The sequence below is a fragment of the Apodemus sylvaticus genome, chromosome 7 (genome assembly GCF_947179515.1).
Source record: "Apodemus sylvaticus chromosome 7, mApoSyl1.1, whole genome shotgun sequence".
Classification (NCBI taxonomy): Eukaryota; Metazoa; Chordata; class Mammalia; order Rodentia; family Muridae; genus Apodemus; species Apodemus sylvaticus.
This window is the reverse complement of record NC_067478.1, coordinates 120,198,255-120,225,955: the sequence shown is the minus strand read 5'-3', so window position 1 is coordinate 120,225,955 and position 27,701 is coordinate 120,198,255. Positions and strand designations below refer to the sequence as shown.

Genomic DNA, 27,701 nt, shown 5'->3' with positions numbered 1-27,701 from the left:
TAACTTCTAGATTTAAGTGCCTTCTGAACATCTAGGTGCTGCAGAAGTGTTTGCTCTAAGGAACTTAAGAAGTGTCCTAAAGTAGAATAGACCCATTCTAACTAAGTATGAGTGACGACACCAGTCTTCTCAGCTACTCAAATATAAGAAGCGTAGGTCTGGCTTCTATCAGACTTTAACCATATACCTATACCATTGTGTCTCTTAGGGGAAACACAGGACACAGATTTTGATTCATATACAAATGTTAATAGTCATTAGAGAATAGGATCTGCCACATTATAAGAATTCCATTAACCAGTCCTTTTTATAATTTTATCTGAGAACCTACTACAACAAAACTCATAAAGATGGGTATTCTATGATGATTACTGTATTTTAGAAATGACCCTATAGAGTAGATACATTTGTTTTAATTTCCACATTCCCAATAACTAAGGAGAAGGTAGGTTTAGGATTAAAATGGAGTCAGGTTTAAACATCTATTATGTAATGCGGAAGTTTTAAATTCAGGACATACCTGACTGACATTAAAGAAATCTTTCAAAGTCTCTCTGTGTTTTTGGATTTGTTGCTGTAAGGATGTCTGTCTCTGCACAAGCAATTCTTCTTGGGCTTTTTGCCTTAAGTGTAGAGCTTCTCTTTGTAGATTCAGCTGCGTCTGAAGACTCATATCTTGCTGAGTTAAGGCAGGCTGGGAATAACTTAAAAGTCTGTCCTGCAATCTTGGGATCGCAGCATCATTAGGAGGAGCTCCATGCTCCTTTTCAGATAAATTCAACTCACAAATGCTTTTAGATTTAGTTTCTGCAAAAGGTAGTGGAATGAATGGATGCTCTATTTCCTTGGACAGAAACAAAGCAGAGAGGGAATGCTCAGGAGACTCACTTTTGTTTTGGCTCTTTTGTTTTTGTAAAAGCAGTTCTTCAGGAAATACCATTTCTAAGTCCAACTGTTCTGTCCTGTTATCCTGCAGAGGCAGAAGAGGCTGTGAAAAGCCCAGATACTCATCATGGGACCTGAGCATCTCAGTATCATTACTTTTGGCTGGGAAAGACTGTAAGGTCCCTTCAGAATTAGCAATGGGCAGTGCTACCTGGGATGAAAATGTAGAGGAGCTAATTTGTTTGGAAGATACCCTTTGCTCCAATTTATTTAACCTTTGCAAAAGCATTTCCTCTTGTATTTCCTGGCCAGATCTAATGGCTTCCTTTTGTATATCTAACTGCTGTTGAAGTGCCTTTAAGTCATCATGATGAGGTTGGATAAAATGCTCAGCAGACATCTCTCCAAATTTACATGGTCTGGGAAACAACAACCCTTCTTGGGTTTTCTCAGTAGAATGAAAGGAATTTGTTTGTGCATGAAGGTGTTCTGGATGTGCAGTTAGATTATCCTGCTGAGGTAAAACAGTACGTAATACACCCAATGCCCTATCAGGCATCCCAGAATAACCTGAAGAAATGGTGTCACTGTTGGTTGAACACAGTTCTTGTGGTCTTTCAGCATCAGAAACAGGGAATGAAGCAAGCGAATGTTGTGGTATCAGGGGAGAAAATGGACCAACCTGCTCTGGGAATATTTTTTCCTTCCATTCTTTCAGTGTTTCTTCATGAGTTTCTTGCCTAGAGTGGATGATGGCTTCCCTTTGTGTAGCTAGTTGTTCTTGAAGGGCTTTCAAACTGTCTTGCTGAGGCTGGATGAGCTGGGAGATCCTCGAAAGTCTATGCTGCAGTTCTGGAATCTGAAGATGGCTGGGTTTGACTTTACTGTCACGCTCTGGTGAGAGAGGTTGCTGTGTTATGTCAGAGTCAGCAGACGGCAAGGACACACATGATGGCAGTCTGAATGACGGTTCGAAGGACAAAAAGCCTGTATGCTGAGAAGATGGATTTTCCTGAGTTTGAGGACTAAATTGAAAGCTTTTTTTTTCTGTGCCTACCCATTCCTGGTATTCCTGCAAATTATCTTGTAGAGGGAATGTATGTTGTGAAACTCTAACTAGTCTTTCCTGAAATCCTGGAATCTTAAAATGGCTTAAGGGACCTGTACTATCACTTTTGACTGATACAGACTCCTGGGATATTTCCCATTCAGTTACTTGGGATGGAGAAGACAAGGCACCAGTCTGTTGAGAACAGAGTCCCTTTTCTAATTCATTTTGTTTGTGAGCAAATTCCTGACTTTTTTTTCTAGCACCAAGTATAACTCTCTCAATGTGTGTCTGTTCCTGGAATGATGTAAAATGTTCTCTTCTGGGCAGGCTGTGCTGTGGAAGGCCCTGAGACTCCTCCTGAACTGCTGGGGTGATCAAATGACTACAAAGAACTGTATCTTCGTTCTCACATGAAAACAGTTCCTGGAGCCTCCTAGGCCCAACCTCTGAAACTACATGAGAGGCATCTGAGTGCTGAGCAACCACTGTGGGGAGGGAGTTCACTGGCCCAGCCTCACTGTCTCCTGAACATCGTTCTTTATGTAGAAGTAATGCCTCTTGAGCATCATGTCTAGGCTGAATCTTACTCCTCTGTAGAGTCAGCCGTTCCTGAAGCAACTTTAAAGTATTCTGGAGAGGTAGGATCTCCTGGAGAAAACCTGAAGATCCATCCTGAGCTCTTGAGGCTTCAGACTGGCTTGGGAATAGCCCTTTGTTTGTAGGTAAAGGCTGTTTCTGGATTTTTCTAGATTGTGTATCAGCCGATGCTAGTGAACTAAATGACTGCTGAGCCACCTGATGTGGCCAAGACCCAGCTTGTTCAGAACGTACAGTGTCATCCAGCTTATTCTGTGTATGTGCAAACCAGACCTCCTGGGCTTCCCGCCTAGCCTGAAGGTTATCCTTCTCAACACCGAACTGCTCTCGGAGAAATTCTAAATTAGTTTGCCGTGATGAGATGGGTTGTGAAGAATCCCAAAACCTGTCCATATTGTCTGAGGAAACAGTAGCATTGCTTTCTGTGGAAGATGTATGGATGTTTCCTGATTCAGCTGAGGTAGAGGGCAGTGAAGAAAATATATTTCCAACTGGTGAAGGGAGGAATACTGGGAGACCAGTCTGCTGTTCCAGTTCTTTCTGTGTACATAAAAGCAGCTTTTCCTGAGCCTCTTGTCTTGCCTGAAGAACTTTCTTCTGTAGTTCTAACTGTTCTTGAAGAAACCTTAAGTCACTCCGCTGAGCTGTAATAATCTCTGAGGATGACAAAGGCTCATCATGCATGTGACTGATTACAGACTGGTTTATGGTTGTAAAGGGTTTCTGAATTGTTCCAGATTCAAGTTTTACTGGGAGACTAGTAAAAGGGTGTTCAGGTACCATTGGGAGAAAAGAAGATGTTTCAGTTGGCTTAGAAGATATATTTTCACTATCCTCTGATGATATCTGTTGGGAATCTGAACTTTGACAAATTACTGCCCTCAGTGGTTCAGATACTTCTCCAGCATCTTGTAATGTTTGTGGCCTAACAGAAGACAAAGTCTTTGAAAGTGAATGAGAATCTTTAAGGACAAACTCAGAGTCTCTCTGATGGGTTTCCACCTGAGAAAATTGCTGCTGACGTTCCTGGGACTCCACAGACTGCTTAGCTAGTATCTTTGATACAGCTGTTTCTCCTTGCCTCTGTGGAACGTGACCCTGTCTAGGTACCTGAATATGACTTTGCTCTAACGTGGGGATCTGTGAGGGTTGCACATGTTGATATTTGCTAGGACTTAGTTTCAGTCTCTGGCTTGGATCCCAATAGTCTGAAGCAGCAGCAGGCTTTTGGGATTGCTGTGGTGGCCCTGACACAACAGAATCAGGTCTCAGTGATGTGGCTGACATGGGTGGGCATCTTTCTTTTAATATGGTTTGGTATTCGAGTAATCGTTTCCTGGCAGTTTCAACAGTCTGCTTGTGTAACCTATCAAAAACAAATAAAAAACAAATACTACTAATTTGTAATAAAAAAAAAAAACCCTCAGATTCTCAAATTTTATACATTAAACTTTATAAACTAAAGGCTGGCCATATTTACTATGAAAAAGTACTAGCATTCCCACTGCCAGAAAGAAATTCCCACTTGAAGAAAACGTGGCAATTTCTAAGGGAATCCCAATTAGATCCTTATATAAAACAAATGATAAATCCAAAAGATGTGGTACACTGTCTCACAGAAATCATAACTTGGTCCATACCTGTTTTGTTGTAAAAGCTGATGTTGATAGTTACGAATCATCTGCCTGTGACAGTCTTCATCAGAAATCATAGCATGTGACACTGGAGCAGGGCAAACCTAAAAATTAAAAGTAGCATTTTCTACAGTGCCAGGTAAATCCAAAATCTCAACACACACCTTACTAATAAGCCTGATTGCATTTACATTGGCATAGCACACAAACTGAAGAGGAAGTATGTCAGGTTGGGTGGAACATAAAAATATTTTCTGGCTTCCCAATGCCATCCTACCTCAAGCTGATCAGCTTTCTTTTTTTGTTCTTCCAGCTGAGCCCGGAAACAGTCAGTTTCTAACCTTAACTTCTGTTGCTCAATTTGTTCAAGTAATTCCAACTGCTTCTGCTTCTGTTCTTCTATCTCCATTATCTAGGTAATGAGAACACTATTGTTCTAACTAACAACAGACTCTCAAAAGTTCATTCAGTGCATTCAAAAGAAACACATGTCATCACCAAAAGGACTGATTATCCTGAAATAAGTTGTCTTAAATCTGCCAGTGGTGTTGCAAGGGGGATTATGGCAGAACCAAGAGGAAGTGGAAAGAAGCACACAGCAGAGACCTAAGGGGCAGACGAGTGAATCAGAGACCAGATGTCACCTGAATGTATGTAAGAGATAACATGGTGTCAAAGAATCAGAGCTGCGTGCTTACCTGTTTGCGCCTTACTGACATTCGAATTCTGACTGCTTCTTCCTGAGGATGAAGCAGGACTGAACTCTGAGTCACAGCTGTGGCAGGTGGAGAGACAGCCATTGCTACAAGAATCCCCAAACAAACAAACAAACAAACAAACAAACAAAATCAGCATCGGTAATTCAGAAAGATGACTCCACTATAGTACCCTTCCTTCTTTACTAGAAAAAAGATATGAGGGAACCAAGCAAGTTCATTGAGGCTGTGACAGAAGTACCTTGTTCCTTTCCAGGCCCCGCTTTGTAGAAGAATGGCTTATCTTCACTACTCAGTGGTCCAGATTCTATGGTCAGCCTATCACTGTCCTTGGCTGTAAAAGACACCACTGTTATAATAGTGTCAAACTTAAAAAGAGCAAGTGAATAGGACACTTCATTCAGATTACTCATTCGCCCTTAGTCTACATGAAGTGGGCATTCAGTGAAAGATATGTAGTTTTTTTGTTAGCTACACACATCACACATTACAAGAAAAATCAAAGACTAAAGAGGAGCTAAAGAAATGTCAATAAATCTGTACTAGAATACTAGATTCTAGGGATTTTTTTTTTGTTGTTGTTTTGTTTTGTTTTTCGAGACAGGGTTTCTCTGTGTAGCCCTGGCTGTCCTGGAACTCACTCTGTAGACCAGGCTGGCCTCGAACTCAGAAATCAGCCTGCCTCTGCCTCCCAAGTGCTGGGATTACAGGTGTGCGCCACCACGCCCGGCTGGCTCTAGGGATTTTAAGATACAAATCCCATCATATCAAGGTAGAGCTCTTCTGCACAGAGCACTCATTCAACCATCTATCATAGCATGGTAGACAACAAGAAATACTGTGCTGAATGACAAGAGGCTACAAGGAAGTTGGAAGTTTGAAAGGAGGACATAAACATCATATAATTGCCTCAGAAAAACTTAGAGAATTAAAAACAGGCACTACAATGGCTGTATTATAAAATAAATAAGGTTACTAGATTAGTGAGTCGGGTGTGATTCCTCTGAGAAAATGATCTTTAAGCAGTCACTGAAAGATAAGGAAGAGGTCAGGTGAAGGAGATGAACAGACCTATCCAAACACTTTAACATGTATGAAGTCCCTGTGAAGGGAAAGAAAGGAAAACAACAACAACAATAACACACACACTTTCTTCAGGGTACTCATTAGAAGACTCACAGACAAGGGGTGTAGTCAGTTGAAAGGGAAGAATGCAGCAAGGTGAAAGTGGAGAATGCCTATTCTATTCATGTAGGGTATTTTCAAAAGACTATAATTATGATAGTTTCCTTTTATTGAGTTTCCAACACTATCCTCTCCATTTGTCTGCCTCCTGTAGCTCCTTATACAGCTGCAATCTCTCAGGTAGTCATGGGCAAGTTCCCGGATTCTCACTGAATTCTTTCCTCTAAAGGTAACTTCCACCGGGCATGGTGGTGCATGCCTGTAATCCCAGCACTCTGGGAGGCAGAGGCAGGCAGATTTCTGAGTTCAAGGCCAGCCTGGTCTATAGAGTGAGTTTCAGGACAGCCAGGGCTACACAGAGAAACCCTGTCTCAAAAAAAAAAAAAAAAAAAAAAAAACCAAAATAAAAATAAAATAAAGGTAACTTCCATTCTTGTGGCTTTAAATATCTGACTTCTCGAATTCAACTCTCTTACTTTAAGCTATTCAACTAATTCAACAACAACTGAGTATTTTTTAATACACAAAACGTCTTGAGAACAGAGGAATGAATAAAGTCTTCAAGTTTCTTACAAATGGGTTAGATATGAAGAAAATAAGCAAAACAAAGTAAGTCTATTGCCTGTTGGTAAGAGCTATAAAGAAAAAGCAGGGTGAAGAGACTGTGAAAAGATGGGAGCATTACTGGGAGGGCAGAGTCCATTCAACTGTGCCTTCTCTGCTCTCTTTATTTAAAATACACCCTTCTGCCCTCCTAGGAAGTGTTCCTAACCACTGAGCCACTCCTCCAGCCCATGTCTTAACTTTTGGCCTCTGTTCTTTGTTTTGTCATACATGAGTCAACTACCACCATCCCACTCCCACCCCACCATCACCCCCCAGATGCCAGAAATGCAGGCTGGACCCAGGACTTTGACGCTCTACCACTGTTCTAAGCCCCAAACCCAGGTATGAGCATCCATCCTTTTACCAATGTGACATCAGACAAGAGTAGTGGCGAAAGCACCTTGCTCCTGAGCAAAGGAAGCTGCTCTCTCCTCCGTAGTGACGGCTCCTGAGTCCATGCTTGGTACTTTACTCTCAATCTCACTGATGCTCGCAGTCACCTCACCTTCATCCTCAGATGCGGATTTAATTGTCCAGAGAGATTTTTGACTTCGAATCTTGTTTAATAATTTTTTAAAAAGAATTCTTGAGGGGATTTGTTGGGTCTTCATTGCCAAGGGTACTAAAAAGAGAAAGCTAACTTCATTACATTTGGGTAGATTGTGCTACCTTTACACTCAGTCACTGCTATAATTATTTAGCTAAAACATAAGCACAAGTTTATTTTCAATAAAAAGTTAGCAGTATATTCAACAATAACTTGTCTTAGTTTAACAATCAAGTATATTTTTTTCAACTTAGATTCAAATTTAGACCATTTCCAATAACATAATCCATATATACTAATTTCAAGCGCTGTTTGCTAGGTGATGGTAGATTGTAACTCCCAATTAGCTTGTGACTAAGGTTAGTGTCTGAGTCATGCACTATAAGATTTTATGTTCCGTGCTAGGGGATGGCCCAAATAGTTCTTAGCAGGCTACAGGAAGAAAAAAAATTATAGCCTTTAGAGTAAGGACTGCTTTCAAATCATTCTTGCTAAGACCTGAGGTGAACTTGTCTATCTGTGATCATAAGGAAGCCCTTTCACTCTCAAACCAGAAACAAGTATTCTTTCACAGAAATGGCACAACCTACCTACAAACAGAACTCAAAATTCTCTATGGGACCAAATTGTGATGAAAGCTCACAATGCTTTGGTTTAATTAAAGAAAAGACTAGAAATACCAAAGAAGTAGAAAACTGGCAATTAGTACATTTTCATCCATATTTAAAGAAAAAAATATAATGGAATGAAAAAGGTAGCAAACAGTTCAGCACACAAAAACCACATGTTCAGATGTGTCTGTCAACACTGTCCAGGCCGCTGTGCAGCATCTGCATGTAGTACCTACAAGGTTCTTTGTCCTTCCTAGTCAGCATACTCAAAAGGTAACTTAACTGCACCCTATCTTAATGCTATACAGTAATTTTACCCCATTCCTTAATTACACACACACACACACACACACACACACACACACACACACACACACACACACACACACACAGAGCATAGACTTAAGTATAAGTAACATTTTTTTGCCTGGTTCATTCAATTAGCTATTAGTCTGTGACCTACCCATTTTTCCAACAGATTGACCATCCATCCACCATGCATCCATCCATATTTTGTGTGTATGTGGAGTAGGGATGGAATTTAAGGCAAACACTCTATCACTGAGCTACACTGCCAACTTTTATTTGTAATTATTTTCAGTGAGGATTTAGTTTAAGGAAGATAATAGGAATGCCTAGCCTTTTGTTGTCTTCAAGAAACAAACTATTATTTTGTCCAGAGCAGCACGGCACCCCTGGATGTCCTCTTGGCTCTGCTTCCTCAAGAGTTGAAACTACAGGCTGCGCAGTAACACATAGCTGCCTAGCTTTTTATGAAAAGCTGGAAGTCTGAGCAACGTTAAGCCAGATCCTAACCGGGATCAAGAGGAAATAGAATGTTTCTTTATGTAACGCTAGGCTTTAACTTTGGATAACCAGAAATATAAATAAAAAGTTCTATTAAAACAATTAAAAACAGGGTGTGTAAACACTAAACCAACCCACTGTTTGCCAAGTGTCTTTTTTTTTTTTTTTTTTTTGGTTTTTTGAGACAGGGTTTCTCCATGTAGTCATGGAACTCACTCTGTAGACCAGGCTGGCCTCGAACTCAGAAATCCACCTGCTTCTGCCTCCCAAGTGCTGGGATTACAGGCGTGCGCCACCACCGCCCAGCTTGCTAGACTTTCAAATGACTTTAGAACTGAGCATCTATCTCATGTAACCTAAAGGTCACCAAATGGTGTGACATGTGATTGGCAACCTCCAACAAGTCTGGACCTGATCTCCAATGGCAGAAACAGAAATGCAGAGAGGCACTGCTCCCATTAGTGTCCCATTAGTGCACTCAAATTGAACAGATTTCCTAATTATTAGCTAATGATTAAAATGCTTTTCTGCAAGTTTCAACATTCAGCTTAGAGGCTTATGTACCTGTTCCACTAGGACATATTATTTCACTGTCTGGCACTTGAGGTTTCTCAGTTTCACCTTGACTTTCTTGTTCCATTGAAAGGTCCAGTTCTTCATCTTGGAGCGGATCAGACATTGTAGGCAAAGGTTCTGGCTTAAGATGCAAAATCAGGTTTCCTTTTACCTCTGAATAAAGAAATGCAGAGACATGCTTCCTTCTAATATGACTGAAAAATACTTAAAAAAAATAAAAAATAAAAACCGAAAACCCACAAGAATTTAACTATGAAAATTTCTAAGTCGAAAGCATGAGGGCCCTTTTATACAATAACTCATTTAAAAATAAACACTGCTTATCACTACAAATATAATTCCCCACAAACATTTAAAAGCGCTGCCGCAGGTCCCTTACTCCTGTCTGCATTGTACATATCCTCAAAGGCAAACTCCAGCTCTCGCTGCCAGTCTTCCTTCACCTCGCTCCGTCTGTATGGCAGCTCCAGCAGCTGCGGCGGCATCTGCGCCACCGTCTGCTTCCTACGGGCCAGGTCCTCTTTCTGTAGCTGTTTGAGTTCTTCCATCAGTCGCTCCTGGTTCTTCAACAGAATAAGCAGATTAAGGACAGTAGAGTCAAACTTCAGACAGTCCTATCAACTGGCGAGGGGAAAGCATGAAGAATAAGGTCTAATATTACCCCCTCTCCCGTTTGTTCTGACCTAAGACATACTACACTAATTTATATATTCAATAAATTTGTGGTGAGTAACATACTGTAAATAGTATGCTGACCCTAGACTAGATAGGGGACAAAACAAGTAGCACAGGTGACATGCTGAGCCCATCGGTCTGAACGCTGTCTGCCATTCCCAGTCCTCCTAGGAGAGGAAACCACGGCATCACTTCCTGTTCCCCGCCAGGGCCCCACCAGGTGCTGTGACTCAGCTCCCCTGTACCTCTCCGGTCCTAAGCGATGGTGTTTTACCTGACAGTACTCTCACTCCACACTGATTCCCATGAGGAAAGGGGATTTGTGTATCTCTGTGTAGAGGACAACCAACATGGAAGTTTAATCAGATTGTCAATAAAGCTATCCGATTTAATTTTGATGATATGGGCAAAGAAGAGAGATCAGAGAAACTTCTTCAGTTTGTGACTAAGCATTAGTCATAAAGAAGATGAAGTAGTAGAAAAAAACCAGAAACCCAGGGGCAGCATCTAGGTGTGGCTATGAAGGTAACCAGAGACCAGCATATCATTTTATGGGTAGGGCAGAGGGCAAAAGGATTAGAGACAAAAAATGTCAGACTGGAAGAGGACAGAATCCAAATGCCAATTCCAAAAGGCCCAGCAGGAAACATCCCCAGACTGAAAGGCCTTGTAGGCCAGAGGCTTAGATAGGAGTTAACAGGAAGAGGCCACTGTTTTGGATCACTTGCTCTTTGTTTGTTCCTTTTGTTTTCTTCTGAGACAGGGTTTCTGTGTAGCCCTGGGTGTCCTGAACTCACGCTGTAGCCCGGGCGGGCTGCCTGGCATGGATGACTTTTTTATGTAAGAAATACTAGTCTAGAGACAGAGGAGAGGCCTGAGCAACTGGTTCTCAATGATAGCGTGTGTGTTACTTGCTGTTTGAGTTATTCTGGCTCACTGAAAGCATGGCATGTCACTCCAGTAGTATTTTTCCTAATTACAGTGAATGAAAACTCCATTCATGTTCCAGTGAGCTTTATGCAGTCCTCAGAAAACAAATTATGAAACTTAGTTCAAAGCGTGAGCTAAGACAGATCAACAACACAGAGGTAAATCCAAACAAGCTGAGGGAGCTCATTTCTGTAGCCATTCAGCACTGCTGCTTTTGTGGAAGGATGGACTCAACTTAGAACCGCTCCTCACGGTTTCTGTTGTTAATTATCATAGGTTTAAGTCTTACATGACAATAATTAAAAAGTCAGACACTCAGTTAACTGAGTCATAATTCACTTCCATCTTATGAGAGCTACAAATCTGAGGGAGGAGATCACACTCTAAACGCTCCTATACAGGTAAACTTCCTTAGGATAAACATTAAATGTATTGAACAGAGCACTTAAAAAATCCCTCCTAAGGTGCTGTATGTTTAAAATGCACAAATGTAGTCAACACAGAAAGTAAAGAGAAACACACAACACAGTGAACCATTTTCATGCTGTGCTATAAGAAAAAGCAAGGACACGAGCCTCTCTTAGAGTCAGCACTCTAAGAGGTGGGTAAGTACTTTGCTCAGAACATGCTTAATAGATCAACTGCACAGACTTATACAACACAATGCAATAAAAACTACAACATCAAAGAAGTGATTAATCTTCTCAGTAAACATGCAAAACAAAGATACATTATGAAAACAACTTTATCTAACCTGAGCTTAAAAGAGGATGGCAGGGCTGGAGAGATGGCTCGGTGGTTAAGAGCACTGACTGCTCTTGCAGAGGTCCCGAGTTCAATTCCCAGCAACCACATGGTGGCTCACAACCACCTGTAATGGGATCCCATGCCATCTTCTGGTGTGTCTGAAGCTACAGTGTACTCATATAACTAAAAATATAAAAATTTAAAATATGCCGGGCGGTGGCGGTGCACGCCTGTAATCCCAGCACTCTGGGAGGCAGAGGCAGGCGGATTTCTGAGTTCGAGGCCAGCCTGGTCTACAGAGTGAGTTTCAGGACAGCCAGGGCTATACAGAGAAACCCTGTCTCGAAAAAACCAAATCCAAATATATATAGAAAGGAAAAAAACGAGGGTGGCAAAGGATACTGGGATATTTTAATGAATCCTACTGAGATACTTTGGACAGTTAATGTTGTCAACATGACAAGATTTTGAATCACATGGGAGATGGGCCTTTGAGCATGCCTGTGGGGAATTATCTGGCTAGTGCTGAGGTTGAGGAAGCACGCCCACTGTGGGTGGCGTTGGGTGCTAGACTGTATGGGAGGGGAAGCTGAGCACTGCAGGCATTGGCGCTCTGCTCCTCGCTGTTGTAATGTGCCTGTTCCTGTTTCTTCACTTGCCCTCCATGACCAACTGCACCTAAACTGTGAGGGAGCAGAAACCCTTCCTTAAGTTACTTTTTTCAGGATATTTTTATCACAGCAACAGAAAAAGACAATGAGATGCTATATTCATACTCTAGACTCTGAACTTAACTCCTCAAGCAGTTCTATAATGCCACCAACCAGCCTATCAGCAGCAGTCACAGGTCACAGGGACATCAATTCTTACTTGGGCCAAGTGGATCTTCTTCATGGCTTGAGATCCCCGCACATGTGCCCTTTCAAACTGTTCCATTCTCTCCTGGGCCACCTGTTTTCGTTGTCTTTCCACACGTCTAGCTTCTTCTTCAGCAGCCAAATGAGCATCTGGCTAGCAGTTAATCAACACAATTTTAGATCTTTTTTAGGAAGTGTGAAACAAAGAAATAGCTTTAAAAAGTAATGTCATTTTAATAGAAAACATTTTCTACTTATATGAAATTAAAAAGTACAAAAGGTTTTTTTGGGGGATTGGGATGTGGAGGGATGGATTGGGGAGGGATTCAAGACAGAGTTTCTCTGTGAAGCTTTGTGTAGATCCATCAGTTTCTGCCTCCCAAGTGCTAGGACTAAAGGCGTGCACAACCATGCCTGGGAGTAAAGTTTTTAAGGTCTAGAATTATCAAAATATTTAGCCATAAATTGACCAAATTATAAAGTCTTATAAATACATTTAAAAACACATCAGGTTTTTGTCCATTCAAAAGCATTACTCCTTTTTGTTTGCTTGCTTGTTTTCCAAGACAAGGCTCTCTGTGGAACCATGACTGTCCTGGAATTCTCTCTGTAGACCAGGCAACCTTGAACTCACAGATTCACATGCTACTGGGATTGAAGGTGTGCACTACCACTGCCCAGCTTTATGCCATGATTTTTAAGAAGTTCCTCTAAATGGTAATGCTGATTCCACTAAGAAGCCCAGAATGTCTGAGACATAGCCCTGGCTTTCCAGGACGCATGCACAAACAGGGACTAAGCCACTTACCACAGCTTGCCACGCTTATCTGAATATTTACTTTCAACTACACAGGCTTTACTTGACATTCTGTTTTACTTCTTTGCATGAGCACATGCCCTGAATTCCAGAGAAGGGTGTCTGGTTTATCAGAGCTGTAGTTCAGACTGGCCAGGAGCAGTTTGCTGTGGGTGCAGGTACTCTTCAAGAGCAGTCAGCACTTAACTGCTGGGCCATGTCTTCATCACTAGAGGCAGCATTTCAAATGAAACACTTTGTTCATTTCAAATGAAACCATTTGTTCATGGTGGCTCATGCCTGTAATCCCAGCACTTGGGAGGCAGAGGCAGGCGGATTTCTGAGTTCGAGGCCAGCCTGGTCTACAGAGTGAGTTCCAGAACAGCCAGGGCTACACAGAAAAACCCTGTCTCAAAAAACCAAAAAAAAAAAAAAAAAAAAAAAAAAAAAAAAAGCTTTGTTCTTTATATGATCAAATTCTATCAATAGATTAAAACAATATTTGTGAAAACATTAACTTTATACATAAGATTAAATCCTTCCAGAGTGGGCATGGTAGCGGGCATGGTAGCTCGCTCTTGCAATCTTTGTACTCAGACACTGAGTTTGAGGCCAATATGGACTAAAGTGAAACACTGTCTCACAGAAAGAAGATGAAAAGTCCCCAAATACAGAGACAAGCAGAGGAAGAGACTGACAGTGAACAGGTAGAATTACACTAACCAAATAAGCCTATTAAATAAGCTTCTTTAAAGACAGAGAATACTTCTTCAAATCTAAAGAATGCCAGGCAGAACAAAAATACATTAAATAAAAATTACAATGAGCACAGAACATTAAACAAAATAAGTTATTAAAACAACACTTCATTCTATTCAGGCCATGAAATTTCATGAAAAAAGTTCCTATGGAATTCTCTCCCTCTTGAAGATGAATTTAAAGTAGAATGTCAATTTTGATAAATTAAAATCTTAAGGGGAAGGAAAAAACTTCAAAAAATACAACATGAATGATAATTATGTCTAATCTAGAGACAATGGAGAAGGGACTAGTTATGGTGGTGCATATGGTGTCTTTAATATTAGCACATAGAAGGCAGAGATAGGTGCATTTCTGTGAGTTCCAGGCCAGCCAGGGCTATAAATTAAATTGAGACACAGTTTCAAACAAACAAACAAACACTAAAGAGGTGTTGGAGAGATGGCTCAGCAGTTAAGTAAACTGACTGCTCTTTCAGAGGTCCTGAGTTCAATTCCTAGTAACCACATGGTGGCTCACAACCATAGGTAATGTTATCTGATACCTTCTTCTTTCTGATGCATCTGAAGACAGCTATACCAATCTACAGAAAATACCCCCATCCCCCACATATACACGCACACACACTCAGGAATGGGAAGAAAGCCATTCTGATGTTGGTACTTTATAAAAGGCAGTTTAATTAACTTTATCAAATGCTATGTAGTTTAGAAGCAATAATTTTTCTTCTAGAAATCTATTTTAATATGCAATCAGATATAGATATAAATGTCCAAGATTATTATGTTTCTATTGCTTAGTGAAGTATGAACTATGACTGACTGTTTTTTAGGGACTGGAGAGATGGTTCACAGTCATGGCTATGCTTTGGGAAGATCCATGTTCAAGCCCCAGTACTCTATGGCAGCTCACAATTGTCTGTGATTCCAGTTCTAGGGAATCGGATATCCCTTGTTCTGGCTTCTACAGGCACCAGGCATGTGATATGGTACAGACATACTTGCAAAGCAAAACATCCACAAACATTAAAAAAAAAAAAAAAACAAAAAAAAAACAACTATTTTTAAATGTTTGTGTATACATGTATACATAAAGACTGTGATTCATATATTAATCATTTTGTTTTCTGATAGTGAGATCATTGATGTTTCTCCTAGTTTACCTTTTATATAAAGTTCCATTTCTACAAAGAGTCTATTATTTTATGACTACAAGTTTTAAAACCTACCTTAGGTTATAATGAAGCATATTTTGTACAATGGATGATAAAAATACATTTATCATTTTAAAAGACAGTCACAAATAGTCATGGATTTCTTCCATTATTCAGGACCACCATATAGTTGACATGAAAATTCAAAGTACATGTAGAAGGCTTTGTTGTCTTTAGAGTAGTTAGTAGGATTGTTCAAATTTTGAGAACTGGTCACACAAGACATAGAATCAAGATAACACTCAACTAAGTGAACACCTCTGTTTTCAAATGAGGTCACAAACAAACAGTAATTCAATCACCTGCTTTGAATCCATCTGTCTACTCACAAAGGTGGAAATATGATGGTAGGTGGAACTGTTGGTTTTCAATGAAGGAATTCTGTTTATGTCAATGTTCTGGAAAACAGGAAATAACACAGAGTTAGTTACAAAATCAATTAAAAGAGGATCCAATGCAAAAAGTAAAATTGTCTTCTTCTTTATGGAAACAATATTTAGCTATGTAGTCTAGGACTGTCCTGGATTTACGGCAAGTCTCCTGTCTCCACCTCCTGAGTGCTGGGATTGCAGTGTGCACTGCCACAAAACTGTGCATTAGTCTATGCTATAGCCTGTCCTATTTTAATGCCCACTGGAAGATGCTGGGAGTAATGAGGTAGAGACTCCAGGGGTCATTAGGGCAGCTCGTGTAATGAAGACATCAGTCCTTTCAAGTGATTAATGCATCCCAAGGCTGTCTAAGGTGAATCTGCTACAAAGGCCAGTTTGCTTACATCACCTTGTTTGTGTCTTTGATACTCTTCATCAAGCTGTGACTGCCAGTGATAAGACCACCACCAGATTCAGCACATTGTTTTGTTTTCTGATAGTGAGATCATTGATGTTTCTCCTAGTTTACCTTCTATATAAGTCTTGGAGAAACAGTCTTTTCTCTATGAATTACTCTGCCTGTAGCAGAAATGCACTAAAACAAGACTGGTGTTAAAATCTGCTTAATAATGAAAAATCTTTTTCAAAGTTAAATTACTTCATAATAATCTATGTCACTCTAACTTCTCAGTTATTTAAAGAGACATTTGGTTTTACTATAGCACCCCCTACCCTTACTGAGGACTTGTATCCAGGGCCAGGCACATGCTAGGCAGGTGTTCCTTCACTGACTTCATCTTTAGAACTGAGAGTACTTTCAAATGTCTTGAACACAAATGTGCTTATAAGACACACCAAATCAAGTTAGAGCACAAGTAAACACAAAAATTCTACTACAGTTCATCATGAATTAAGTTTTGGTATAGAAACACTAGCTAATATTTAATCACACTGATTCCACTAGTCTCAAAAAGATGAAATGAGCTACTTCCCTGTTTCTGTTATTTTGGCATAAAAATAGTCAGGCTACTACAATTTATTATGTATCGATATGTAACTAAATCAATTATACTAAACAGGGATTTCTGAGTGCTCACCATATCCAAGCTTAGACACTGTATAAAACAGAAAATAAAGTAACAATTCCTGCTTTCAAGAAACTCAAAAGTAACACTTCTAAAAATGAGTTGTTTTTTTTTGTTTTTTTGTTTGTTTTGTTTTGTTTTTTTCGAGACAGGGTTTCTCTGTGTAGCCCTGGCTGTCCTGGAACTCACTCTGTAGACCAGGCTGGCCTCGAACTTAGAAATCTGCCTGCCTCTGCCTCCCAAGTGCCGGGATTAAAGGCGTGCGCCGCCGCCGCCGCCGCCGCCGCCGCCGCCGCCGCCGCCGCCGCCGCCGCCACCACCACCACCACCACCACCACCACCAGTAAAAATGAGTTCGAAATGAATTGACATTTTGTATGTAACCTGATAAAAGTCCCTTCCCAGAGAAATGCCACTTCTGCACCTGGCTTTGTCCCTCAGTTTTCTTATGAAAAGAAGGCACACAGCTATTTCTATGCTGCACTGCCATGGTGACAATTATTGTAGAAATCACAATGTGTCTGAGAAAGCACCTGTTAAACCACAAAGTGGTAACACTGACAAGTACAGAGGGAGAAGTGTAATTGAAAAAATTAGACACAGCTTTAACATGGATGAATGGAAAAAAGGAACAGGACCCCGCCCCCACCAAGATTTAAATTATCACCAATCATTATTAAAACACAACTTCCAGTGAACTAGACTTTAGAGTTTAGTCAAATTAGTCCATGGCCTGTCAGTATTGCTAGGATGCCTTGTAATGATTTTAAATTGCTCAGTTAACATCTAGCTTCCAGTCTGAGTTCTGTTCTGCTGGACTTAAACCATCAGGGTACAAGCTAAAGGCAGGGCCCTGCAGGCCCTGAGAGTGGCCCCCCACTGAAGGGGGAGACAAAATAGTCAACTATGACAAGTCCCATAACTACACACACATAAAACAAGCCTGTTTGTTGCTGGTTTTTTCCCTGCATCAAGTATTATCTCCAAAGGCAGTGCAAAAGGGTCATGTGCTGGACACCTAGGCGACAGAAGCAGGCAGATCTCTATGAGTTCGAGGCCAGCTTGGTCTACAGAGTGAGTTCTAGGACAGCTAAAGCTACAAGAGAAACCCTGTCTCAAGCAAACAAAAAAAAATAAATAAATAAATAAAAATCAGGAGGTGATTACCTTAAACTGGCAGAGGTAATGTATACCTTTAATCCCAGCAGTAGGAAGGCAGAGGCAGGCGGATCTTTTGAGTTCGAGGCCAGCCAGGTCTACATAGTGAGTTTCAGGATAGCCAGGACTACATGGAGAAACTCTGTCTTGAAAAACAACATTAAAAAAAACCCAAACAAAAAAACTGCTTTTAAATGTGTACTAGACCACACAAGACACTCGGCTGTGTGCACGGCACTGAGGTTTTCAACACCCTGGCTGCTCACATCTGCAGTCTTAGAGTCTGACTAGTTTACCTTAGTGACGTCTAAAGAAGGGATTCATGGAAACTAAGAGTCACAAAAGAAAGGTGATGAGTTTGTAGAGTCGGATCTTGTTATGAATTCTGGTTCTCTATTGAGGTTGGTTAACCCCTGATCTTCATGTCTCCTAACTTGAGAAACACCTGTAACTTTTCCTGTGCTTGGCTGTACTGGTGGGTAAATAAGACACACTAAAACCCTAGGAACTGTTCTTGGTAAAATTTTAGTGTATCCAAAATAGTATTTTTCTTTACATTATGTAAATAAAACCTTGTTTTATGTTTGTTTGCTTGGCTTTTCACATTCCTATTCTATTCTAGCTTCCAACTTGTTGAGCAAGCCAAACTGGCCTTGATTCCTGAGCTCCCTACCTTCCCTACAGGGAAGCGGGTTCCATGCCTAGCTAAGAGAAGATACTTGAGAAAGTTTGAGAAACCTAAACAGTTTGCATTTCTTTCCTCAGATTTCTCAGTATTTGAGTTTTATGTTTGGAGAAATGGTTACACAGACACACCTCCATTCTATATGACACAAGATCCTTAAATGGTACACAGTAACTTCAAGAGACTCAAACACTCCATTAACAGTCATTCAAACCAATGTCCTTATTTTTTTCCTTTTATACCACAAACTTACAACCGGCTCACAACATAGAATATACCTGGATAAGTGTGAATAAAGAATCTACTCTAAAACATGTTTTTCTTTAACCAAACAAGAATATAATCACCCTAGCTGGACAGTAGTGTCACACACCTTTAATCCCAGCATTCAGAAGACAGAGGCAGGTAGATGTCTGAATTTGAGGCCAGCCTGATCCAGGATACCCAGGCCTACACAAAGAAACCCTGTCTCAAAAAAAACTAAAGAAGGAATAAAAGAATACAATCACCCAGATCTTCTTAGTTTATAAGAGCCATACAGCGTGCACACACACACACACACACACACACACACACACACACACACACAGCAAGGTATGTTGAAGATCCAGAAGTGGGGCTATGTATGTTCACAGGGAGTCAGAGTAATTTTTAGGCTACAGAACAAAGAAGCTTGAGAACCATGGACACAGAGCGAGCTTGAAGAGCCTTCCTTTCAATGAAGAGGATAGGAACTTCCAAGAAAGATAAAAAAGAATAATTACAATAGTTGTGTATAGTATAATAAAATCCAATTATCTCTAGAATGATATTCACAAAAATGAAAGAGACCCTGCCACCACTGTCAAAAAGGAAAAACCAAGCCAAAACAACAAATTTGCTATCCTGAACTGATAATACTATCCATCTAGCACTTTGAAAAGCATTTTTCTTCAAGAAGCTAAAGGCTGGCTTATAAACACTAGAAAACATAATAAAAGCAATAAAACAGCAGTGGGTTAAAATACTGCCTGCCCTGCTTATCTCTGTATGGGCCTAGAGGAGTACTGAAAGAGGACACTACCCCTGGGCCTCACTGGGGCAGGGCAGACAGCTCAGTGAGAGCAGGGAGGCTGACAGAGCCTGATCATATCCACACATTTGAGATTCTCATGCAAGCATTACTGTTTTCATGCTTTTTTTAAAAAAAAGCTTCTATATAAAACAACAAATTTTGACAGTTATCTCTATAGCCACTCCAATGACAACAAAATGCTAATGTAAATAAGAGAAGTGATTCTTTTCTTTTTCCCGTTTTTTTCTTTTGAAACAAAGCCTTACTATGCTCAATAGCTATCCTCCTACCTCAGCTTTACAAATTCTGGGAATATAGGTATGAGCTAGCGTGTCCATTCTAGTACTCATATGGATTGTCTATAGAACAACTAATGTAACTTTTCAGCAAATACAGGCTATAAAAAAGTCAAAAGCAGAATGGGCAGCAGCCCGAGAGGAACGAAAACCACTATGCTTTGTAAACACACTGCTTGGAGACCACTGGGGAAAACTCAACACATATGGGAACAACACTGTGAGGCAACACTAAGCAAAATGTCAGTATGATTAATTTTTTACAGTTTTTAAAGACACACATTAAAGCCTAGCGGTGGTGGCGCACGCCTGTAATCCCAGCACTTGGAAGGCAGAGGCAGGTGGATTTCTGAGTTTGAGGCCAGCCTGGTCTACAGAGGGAGTTCCAGGACATCCAAGGCTACACAGAGAAAGCCTGTCTCGAAAAACAAAAAACAAACAAACAAAAAAGACACACATTAAAGTATTAATAGGTAAAACAGTATCTAGGATTTTAAAATACTCCATATAGACTCATATAATATTATTTAATTAAAACTCATTTAAACAAAATTCTAGGTAATTCACCTCAAAGGGGGATGGGACAGGCGGTGGTAGCCTGGCCATTTTAGCAGATCTCTGTTTTTCCACAAGCACTGCTTCCTTTCGAGCTTTTATGTGCCTTAAAAGACAAAAGAAGCCACCAATTAGTCCCCCGGGTTTCCACCAAGAGGACCAGAGATGCATTAATTGATATCAGTACAGAGTCAAAAACATAAAGCCACTCATCTTCTAGGTGAGTGCACACCCAATTTGCTGCTTGACAAAGCATCCATGTTTGGACATGTTTACCAGCTACAAGAGGCTTATATAAAGACAGGAGGGTCAACTAAGAGGGCCAATGGAGAGGTGTTTTTACAATAAGAGCAGAACTAGAAATGTTAAAGGTAGGCTACTGTGTAAAATGACCAATACAGACCACTAACATTCTGCAAAAGTTACTAATGATTGAAGCTTCCCAGTCCACAACTGTAGGTGCGTGCCTGTGTATGTATGTTTTCAGACAGTCTCACTGTATAACCCTGACTGGCCTAGAACCCAATATATATAGACCAGGCTGGTTTGAACTCACAAAGATCTGCGTGCTTCTACCTCCCAAGCACTAGAATTAAAGGTGTGAGCCACCATACTATTCCCTAAGACCTCTGAAATGCTCTCAATCACAGAAAACTTTTTACTTTGTTTTTACATCAGAGACAGTTTCTGGCTGATATTAAGTCTGCACTGTCCATACATTTCTTCAGAAACTCAGCTAGTGACACCAGGCCCTGCTGCATGAGTGAGCATGGTTCAGAGCGCTGTGGAGGCCCCAGCTTCTGTTTGGTCTGGTCTTTCACAGCCTCCCACATGCCCTCCACTTCTTCCCACAGTGATTTCAGCTGAGAATATGGTAAAAATTATTATGTCACCTGGTTTTCTGCTTCATTAACATTTCTTTTTGACTTTTCTGCACTTTTAGAGCTTCTTTATGCCTCATTTCTGCTTTTCTTTTTCTTTCTGCTGCTTGCCGAGAAAGAGCATCCAAGTCAGGCTCCTGGAAGTATATACTACTTAAAAATCCATGTTGTACAAGAGTAACAGAAAGGTGTCTACATGACATTGGCATTCTACCTTGCAGTTCCATCATCTCTTCCCACAGTACCCAAAGTATGGCAATGGTACTAGCACCACCGTGGCACAGTACTAAACATCTAACTTCCTATAAAAACATAAAATATCAAGCTAATGTGCACAGGTTAAATTAACTAATAAAATATTTTATTTAAACTAAAACCCCAAATGTATAGTATAGTAATACAGTTGGTTCTCTGGCCTTCAATAGGTGTCATTCAAATGAGTTAGGCTTGGGAAAATGATTAAACACAAGGCCAACAGTGACACAAAAAGGTAAAAAAGTAAAAGAAAAAAGTTAGAACTTAGGATTGCTGGTACACACACACAGGCTGACATTTCTAAGCCTTCTTCCCCTGCCCCTTTACTCTATTTTGTTCTGTTCTGTAGCTTTGACTGACCTGATGTAACTCACTATGTTTACCAGGATGGCTCTGATCTTATGGAAGTCCTCCTGTCTCTTTTCTTGAGTTTTAGATTACAGGCATACATGTATACCATGCCTGGCCAAATGATTATTTACTAGCCATAAATTATAGTAAGCAAATCAAGCAAAGTCAAGGACTTATCTGAAAACACTGAACTCTACTTTGCCTTTAGGAAAATCATCAACAAAAACAAGTGCATATTTAGTCATACATATTTAGAGGTGTCAGGAATGAATTTGAATTTGGAAATCTGAATTTAGTTCCCCGAATGTGCCCAACCTGCTTGAGATGAACAATTTCTGACTGCATAGGTTACCATCATTTTATACAGGCAAGAACTGGAAGAAATAATGCTAAATTATTATTATTAACCAGAAGAAAAGGTGTGCTTGGCATGATTTACAAGGCAATGGATACACCATTATTCTCATGGTAAATTAAACTAAAAAATAAAGGTCAGCTTGCCTCTCCTACTTGTACACATTAAAACATGCTTATATAAGCATTCAATAAATCAATTTAATATAACTGCACTGTCTCAATCAGTGACAAGAAGAGCTCACCACTTACGTTTTCTTTAGCCTGTCGATGTCCATCTCCCATATGTCTTAAACTTGCCAAATATAGTTTTTCCAGGTTCTGTATTTTCTGGCTTTGTGCTTCTTCCCATTCTGCCCTTAGCTCCTCGGCCAAATGAGAAACCTGCTGATTTCGCCTCTGTTTTATGCCTTCTCTTATCTGGAAGGCAATGCCCCTTTCTTGTTCTCGAACCTGAAAGATGAGTATTTCATACAAAATACATGAAGGGGGGTTTAAACATTTAAAAAAAAATCTAACTGAGAATAACAATGCAAATGAATTCTCTTCAGGCCTATCATTCTCTTATTCAGTAGACACAGACTACGGTTAGCAAAAAAAGCTACAATGACAGAGGAAAAAGAAAGGGAGAGGCTATTTAGAAATTTTTTATTGCATTCATGTGTGTGTGTGTGTGTGTGTGTGTGTGTGTGTGTGTGTGTGTGTGTGTGTGTGTGTGTGTAGCAGAAGACAACCTGCGTGACGGTCCCTGCTTGAGGACCTGGATTACCAAGCTTGATAGGAAAATACCTTTACCTCCTGACCATCTCAGCAACCTTCAAGGGTCTTTCTAAAATGACTTCATCAAATCTTGTTTCATCTACTCCACCTCTAATAACACATAAGATGCTAAGAGTAAGATGATTTCACAAGTTTCACAATCAAGGTCAGATGGGAGGAGGCTCCCTCTCTAGAGTACATTGCCTCTAGGTCTAGGTAGAAATCTATTATATGACTCACAAAAGCTTAACTTTAGATTGCTAGAAAGGGAAATCTAAACTTTCCAAATAAACTTGTCTTAGATGCTCACATTAGTAAGTCTGTTTCATCTTTCCAACAGTCCTTTCCAAGCGGATTCCTTCTGAGCTTCCTTTTCTAATGTTCACCAACTATGTACTATTGAGAAATAGGACAGAAAGATTTTAACAGACAGAAATTGAGGAAGATTTCTGAAAAATAATGTCTTATGGACATAACAGAAGTATTGCAGGCATAGATCTTGCTGACACAAGATCAAGTGAGTCAACACTCCTGCACGGAGGGAGGGTTCATGAGACCTCACCCTAGCTACAGACCTATTGGGAGCTGACAGCTGCTGGGGGACAGTAAGTTTTCTTCAACAATGTGGTCCAATAGTAAACTGTCCATGCTCCAATGGATGGCACAATGCAAATGCAGGCATAATTAAATAAACTCTAGGTTATTAAAAAAAAAAAAGAAAAAAGAAAAGACATGAAATAGGGAAAACATGAGAAAGTTGGGGAGAACATGGAGGGAGCAGAGAGGGGTGGATAATGATCTAAATATACTCTCCACATATGCAATTATCAAAAAATAAAAAAATTTTTAAAAATATATAGATATTTAAATAACTATTTTCCAATACTTGGGTTAAGTGATATCTTTCAATTCTTCTCAAATCTACTTATCAGCTTATTTTTCAAATGTAAATAAGCAAGAACCAGGACTCTTTCAAGGACAGAAAAAGCTTGTAAATTAAACTTTATTTACAACAATCTAATTCAAAATATATGATTTAAGAAAGACAAAAAATTTAAACTCCAAGTAAAGTATACCTGTAGCAATCTTAGTTTTCGTCTTCTTTCATAATCTTCCCTCAAAATGAAGGCTTCTTCATTAGGACTCAACCTCAGCTTTGCATTCATTACCTTTCTTCTCATTTCTGAGTATTTTAAATATAAAGGATCTGAATCGAGAAATAAACAGATGAATGTCTATAAAATATATTACTGAAATTACGGCAACAATTCAAATGATTTTAAAACTTCATGTTAATATTTTCAATATTTAAAGGGTAATTATATTTACTGTATACAGATAAATAAAGTTCAACTTATAGTTCTGAATCTGCTTTTTAGATCACTGGTTGTCAGATGATGAGGGAAATGAAGAGTGGGGGGAGCTCCTCACAAGTCTATCCCCATCTATAGCTGACTGACAGTAGTTCAGACCTTACTTTTTCCCTGTCTTGGCATTTCCATAGTTTATTAAGCACTTAAAAGATGTATTAGCATCAAACAAATGTTTTCACAAGTACAATTTAACACTGATAACCCAATAATAAAAGTAAATATTAAAGTAAAATAATGAAAGTAAAAACCTGTACCTAATAAAAATAAAAAGGTAACTTTAGGGGCCTCTGGTTTGCTGTACAAAATTTGATCACTTAGCACCATTAAATCTCATGGACTATTATCAATCCCATGGGCTTTGTTTAAAAGTTCCCTCAACAATTTCAAACACGTTGTATTAGTTAGGGATTCTACTGTTTCAATAAAACACCATGACCAAAAGCAACTTGGGAATAAAAGGTTTATTTTAGCTTGTATTTCCACATCATAGTCCATCAGTAAGGGAAGTCAGTCAAATGGCAGGAACATGGAAGCAAGGAGCTGTTAAGGCAATATAAAAGTTACCAGGATACTTTATTTTAATGACCATTTAAAAAAATCCCTATAGGATAATTATAATGGCATCAGTGCTTAGATTCCTGGGTCTCTTCTTCTATTGCTAAGTCTGGGTGTTCTTGATATCCTCCCTACCCTGTTTCTGTCTCTGTAGTTCTGGGATGGAACTCCAGGCTCTGTGCATGCTCACGCTTCTGCTGTGCTACAATCCCACTCTTCTCTAGAACTTAAGATTCTTCTTTAACATACTCTTATCTAGAGAAATGTAGTGTGTCAGAGCTGGTGTAATTTGAAAGCCTTTCCCTGTAATTCTATCAACCTGTTCCCATGATCACCACTACCAAGAAGTATACACTTAGCAGGCCATGATCTTATCTGAAATGAATGCACATCTCTCTGTCTCTTTACAGTGAGGAGGCAGGCACATTTATTACTGGATATTTACAGCTGTGAAGCTAGCTTAAGCTCAGACGCTTCTAAGGAGCTATCCTCTATGAATGAGCCTTCTCATCTCACCTAGAATATAGACTATCTATGTTCATATAGGGATAGCTTCTTCTTTAGTTTTTCATTATTATTTGTCTTTTGTAGCTAGGGTCTTAATAACTGAGTAATAGTAGCTATAATTTTAAAAACTCTCTCTCTCTTTCCCCCCCCCCCCCCCCAGACTGGGTTTCTCTGTGTAGCTCTGGCTGTCCTGGAACTTACTCTGTAGACCAGGCTGGCCTCTAACTCAGAAATCAGCCTGCCTCTGCCTCCCAAGTGCTGGGATTAAAGGTGTGTGCCACCAGTGTCTGGCTAAAAACTCTTAATACTCAAAAATAACAACTGGAAAAAAAGTAAAAAAAAAAAAAAAAGTACTTTCAGTGAAGTACTTTGTAACCTAGTAGAAACCAACCCTTTTTGAGGAGAATTCTCCATCACAACTGTGGTCTGGGCAAGGATGATCTTATTCACCACCTTATCTCTTTTGTCGAAAAACTCTCTCAAATCTTATAAATCATTCAAGGTGGACTGAAGGAGACAGTGATTTAATTCCTATACAGTAGTACTACATGGCAGACCAGTCACCACTACATCCAAGAGGACGGCAAATGTCAAACAGTAGTAACTGCTTGAATTGAAAACCTTTTCCAATACACGCCACTGACATTCTTAAGAAAAAACTCCTGAGGATGGTTGAGGCTCTAAGAGAGGAATATTGTAAGTTGTTTTCCATAGGAAAAAGGATCCCTCCTACACCTATTCAGTAGAATCCTGTTAACTGGTTTGTTCACTAGTCATTTCTATCCAAGTGGACGCTAAGTTGTTTTAAGTGTCCAAAGACACAGTAGGGCTTATCTTGACAGACTTCATTCGAAGGATTGGGCAGTATCTAATACAAAGTAATCACAAAACGAATAGCAGATGTGGATGCACGAGCCAACATCGCCATTCATTTGCAGAAGACAGCAGCCAAGTTTCAAATCCCTAGGGTCTTGTTAACTTTATTCCGTGTAAGGGGAGTATTAGCCACCACACACGGCTGGACTAAATGTGTGGCTCAATTACTTCCAAACCGCCGAACACATTCTAAGACAACCATTCGCTGCTGTAGTTTCTTGAGGCAGGGGTCTCACTATGTTTGTTGCCTAGGCTGGTCTTGAACTCGAGGCATTCCTCCTGCCTCAGCACTGCCTTGCAAGTGCTGGGATTACAGGATGAACTAACATTCCCGGTTGGGACTTCCATTTTTTTTTTTTTTCTTTAAGCTAAGTGTGAGACAGAAGAGTACCAGAAGAGCCACGGGTGGCGCACGCCACCGAAAGGCCGAGCTCTCTGCAGGATCGGCCTCGGGGCGGTTTAAAGGGCCGGAAGGCTCGCCAGCCCGCTCGCGGCCTGCCAGAAGAACCCGGACGGGCCTCCGTCACTCACCTGACAGCGTGTGTGGTCGGCCCTCACGACTCACAGGCACCCGCACCCGGCCAGCTACCCAGCAGCCGTTCGGGTACCTGCGGGACTGCCATGGCCCAGCTCTCGTCACTTCCGTCATTCAAACGGCCCGCCAATGGCGGGATCGGACGGCGGGAACCAGCTTGGGCCCGCCTCCGCAGGGGCCGCTGGGAAGGCCGCGCTGTGCCAACCCCCCGCCCACCTCCAGCCCAGCGCACGCGCAGCCCCGCCCACACACGCACGCATGCGCAGTCTTGCGCAACGGGCCATTATTCCTCCCAACTGCCAAGAGTCTTGTCCCACCGCTCTGTGGTGGTTTGTTGCCAGCAGTCAAGCCTAGATCGGGTTCAGAACTTGAAGGAGGTTGTGTGGAATCAGCGAAAGTCTTGGCCCAGGAACTGCAGTTCACATTCTATACTCTGACACCGAGACAACTCAGGCTACCTTTATTTATTCACGTAGTCTCTTTTAAGAACTTCCTACGTTCAACCAAGTGCACACTGTACTTCCTTCTCAATCGCCACGGTTTCCTGCTAACCCGTGAACCGTATCAAGAAAAATGAAATATAGATTCAGCAAGCAGCTAATATCTAACCCAGCACATTGGTACATAACCAATTACAGTATAGAGAGGTGATAAACTACGTATCCTTGAAATTCTGATTTAATTATTGAGACCTAGCGTCTCCCCTTAGGAAATCTAATTCCTCGAACGCCCAGGGCTCTGCGCAAATTAGTAAACTGAGTCAGTTCCTCATCCTTGCTTGGCATACCTCTGAATATTCCTGTTAAATCTTGGAACCAACAATCCAGCAAGACTTTCTTAAGCTTTTAATAACCATCTA

At 40.5% G+C, this 27,701-nt stretch overlaps 1 protein-coding gene across 10 annotated transcripts in view; it reads right to left on the bottom strand.

The window, feature by feature from the left end:
• The window catches only part of Cep295 (centrosomal protein 295), a 40,144-nt gene extending 13,173 nt beyond the window's left edge, over window positions 1-26,971 (bottom strand). For 6 of the 10 annotated variants that reach the window (XM_052189077.1, XM_052189081.1, XM_052189079.1 and 3 more), the window contains exons 1-15: window positions 26,839-26,971; window positions 24,073-24,203; window positions 22,490-22,690; window positions 21,290-21,414; window positions 20,409-20,502; window positions 15,495-15,590; window positions 12,438-12,578; window positions 9,595-9,778; window positions 9,204-9,368; window positions 7,075-7,296; window positions 5,125-5,217; window positions 4,866-4,969; window positions 4,445-4,579; window positions 4,174-4,271; window positions 521-3,899 (exon numbers count right to left, since the gene is read on the bottom strand). In XM_052189077.1, the coding sequence (XP_052045037.1) occupies window positions 521-3,899; window positions 4,174-4,271; window positions 4,445-4,579; window positions 4,866-4,969; window positions 5,125-5,217; window positions 7,075-7,296; window positions 9,204-9,368; window positions 9,595-9,778; window positions 12,438-12,578; window positions 15,495-15,590; window positions 20,409-20,502; window positions 21,290-21,414; window positions 22,490-22,690; window positions 24,073-24,203; window positions 26,839-26,956 (5,286 nt within the window). In that variant the 5' untranslated portion in view covers window positions 26,957-26,971. Of the gene's footprint in view, window positions 1-520; window positions 3,900-4,173; window positions 4,272-4,444; window positions 4,580-4,865; window positions 4,970-5,124; window positions 5,218-7,074; window positions 7,297-9,203; window positions 9,369-9,594; window positions 9,779-12,437; window positions 12,579-15,494; window positions 15,591-20,408; window positions 20,503-21,289; window positions 21,415-22,489; window positions 22,691-24,072; window positions 24,204-26,838 lie in introns of those variants that run through there. The other 4 variants (XM_052189084.1, XM_052189082.1, XM_052189083.1 and 1 more) reach the window with 4 other exon arrangements.
• Window positions 26,972-27,701: the final 730 nt, after the last annotated feature.